This window comes from Lipotes vexillifer, unplaced genomic scaffold, assembly GCF_000442215.2.
Source record: "Lipotes vexillifer unplaced genomic scaffold, Lipotes_vexillifer_v1.1 scaffold1227, whole genome shotgun sequence".
NCBI classification, from domain to species: domain Eukaryota; kingdom Metazoa; phylum Chordata; class Mammalia; order Artiodactyla; family Lipotidae; genus Lipotes; species Lipotes vexillifer.
This window is the reverse complement of record NW_006790683.1, coordinates 616,101-618,759: the sequence shown is the minus strand read 5'-3', so window position 1 is coordinate 618,759 and position 2,659 is coordinate 616,101. Positions and strand designations below refer to the sequence as shown.

At 49.8% G+C, this 2,659-nt stretch overlaps 1 protein-coding gene across 1 annotated transcript in view; it reads right to left on the bottom strand.

The window, feature by feature from the left end:
• The window catches only part of LIMD1 (LIM domain containing 1), a 68,375-nt gene that overhangs the window by 64,740 nt on the left and 976 nt on the right, over nucleotides 1–2,659 (bottom strand). The window contains 1 exon segment of the mRNA XM_007463899.1: nucleotides 2,173–2,659. This exon segment is cut by the window's right edge and continues 24 nt beyond it. Coding sequence (XP_007463961.1) covers nucleotides 2,173–2,659 — 487 coding nt within the window.

The following is a 2,659-nucleotide window of genomic DNA, read 5'->3' as shown; positions in this document are numbered from 1 at the left end:
GGGAAAGAGGTACAAACTTCCAGTTGCAAAACAAATGAGTCATGGGTATGAAATGCACAGTGTGGGGAATATAATCAATAACTACATACTATCTCTGTAAGGTGACATATCGTAACTAGGCTTATCGCGGCGATCAGTTTGAAATGTATAGAAATACCGAATCACTGTGTTTTGTAATAGGAACTAACACAGTGTTGCAGGTCAATTACACTTCAAAAACAAACTCATAGAAAAAGAGATAAGATTTGTGGCTACCAGAGGTGGGAGGGGGTTGGAGTGGGAGAGGGGGAATTGAACAAAGGCAGTCAAAGGTATAAACTTCCAGTTATAAGGTATATAAGTACTAGGGGTGTAATGTATAACATGATAAATATAATTAACTCTGCTGTGTGTTCTCTATGAAAGTTAAGAGAGTAACTTCTGAGTTCTCATCACAAGGAAAAAGTATTTTTTCCTATTTCTTTAATTTGTACCTACATGAGATGATGGATGTCCACTAACCTTATTGTGATGACCACTTCATGATGCATGTAAATCAAATCATTATGCTGTACACCTTAAACTAATACAATGCTGTGTCATTTATACCTCAATAAAACTGGAAGAAAAAAATTCAACAACAGTTTGAACTAAAAAACCCACAGTTTTTCCAGCCAAGTATTATGCCCAAAGTGGGGGATTTGCAAAGGAGAAGAGATGGTTCACAGTAAGAGGGTGCTACGTGCTCTAAAACATAAACCAGTAAACAGTTCACAGTAAGAGGGTACCCTAAAACATAAGCCAGTAAACAGTCACCCCGACCTCTGACTGCCCAGGGTGGTGTGAGAGCTGTTCCCGCGAGGCTCTCATGAGAAGCAAGAACACAGTGCTAGCTTGAGTGCCTCGGACCCCACCCCTCCAAGCACCTTGGGACAGAATCACTCACTGACGCAGAATGAGGTAGACGGAAAGGAGCAAACCGGTCACCCTCCCTTGTCCAGGGCCTTCCCGGACCCTGCCTGGCAGAGCTGCCACCCCAGCGGCACTCAGCTTCCCACGGTTCACAGGCCTCATGTGGGGAAATCGTGACCTCAGGTGTGCAGAGTTCAAAAATGAAAAAATAAAATAAAAGCAACCCTCAGACTCTTCTAAAAGTAGGCTGTCTTTCTAGTTAGCTCTCCTATAAGACGGCTACATCATTACTCAACAGAAGCATATCACTGCTTTTCTGCTGCCTCCAAGCCCTGTGAGGAGAAAAAAGCTGAGGCGAGCAGTCTCCAAGAGTTTGTGGCTTTAAAAGAGAAGAAAACAAAACTTGCAAGTTGGAGTGAAACCAGCAAGAAGCATCTTCTATCCTCTTGGGAGCCACGACTGTGGGTGTAACCTGGCTGCCAGCTGGAGGCGGGGGCGGGGCGGGGGAGGGGGTGGGGTTGCTGTTCCTGAGTTAGAAGGTACCTAATGCACAGGTCTCAAATTTCCCAGAAGTCAGGCTCCTGGGCTGGCTTGTGAAAATGCTGATTTCTGGGTCCCACCCCACAGTTTCTGATGCCGTAGGTCTGGGGTGCAGCCTAAGAATTTGCATTTCTAACTAGTTCCCAGGCTAAGGGTCCAAACTACACTTTGTGAGCTACTGCTCTAGAACAAAGCCTTCCATGTCAGTGTTTCACCTCCCTCCGTTGAACACAGAACCTGCAGGCAGACACGCGCACACACAGGGAGCCACCGAGAGCCCCTGCCCGACCACTGGTCCTCAAACAGCCAGAGCCACCTGGCCCAGCCAACTACGGATGGAACACTCACGGGTACCTGGACCTGAGAAGCCCATACAAGTCCCGCCTGAGCCAGTCACTGAGAGAGGCTCTAAGTCACCCACAAAACCTTTGAAATCCAAAATCACAGCTTTCCCTTTTGGGGGGAGCAGTCATGAGTAATCCTGCCCGTCGCACATGGGTAACACCCAGCTGCAAGATCCGCTTTCTGCCTAGGGATACTTTCAAGTTTCTTTTCAAGTTTCAGCAGAAGCAGCTGAAAGAGGAACACACACACACACACACACACACACACACACACACACACAAAGGCAGGCCACTCAAGGAGAGCTACAGCATCCCTGGTGGGCGGCACTTCCCCCAAATGCCCAAATGCAGGGGCCCCATCACCCACCATGGGCAATCACACCAGTCTCTCACTCACCAAAGTAATCGGCCTTCGGGTGAGCATCCATCTCACGCTCCAGACGTTGGGTGAGGGCTTCTAACTTCAATTCGGCAGCCGTGGGTCCAAGCTCAGGGCCCGGGATGAGGGTCTGGCAAGGCAGCCTCACCCTGGGGGAACCGGGGCTCTCTGGGAGCACAGGCCCCAGGCTGCCATCAGAGGACCAGCCAGAGGGACTTTCTTTACAAGATAACTCAGGCAAGGTGGACATCACTGGATGGACAAGGCTGAGCTTGGGACCAACGCCAGGGTCTGTACAGCCAGGCTTGGGACCTGGCCCAGGGACTGCACCCAGCTGCATATTGTCCATGCTGGTTGGCGAGGATGAAGGGGCAGAGCTAGAAAGGTAAGATTTGGGGCCATCCTGGAACCAGGGTTGAGGGCCCACAGTGGGTTTGGGCATCATGCCTGAAACCTCACTCCCTACCCCCGAGTTTGTTCTTGGAAGAGGTCCCTGACTGGAGCG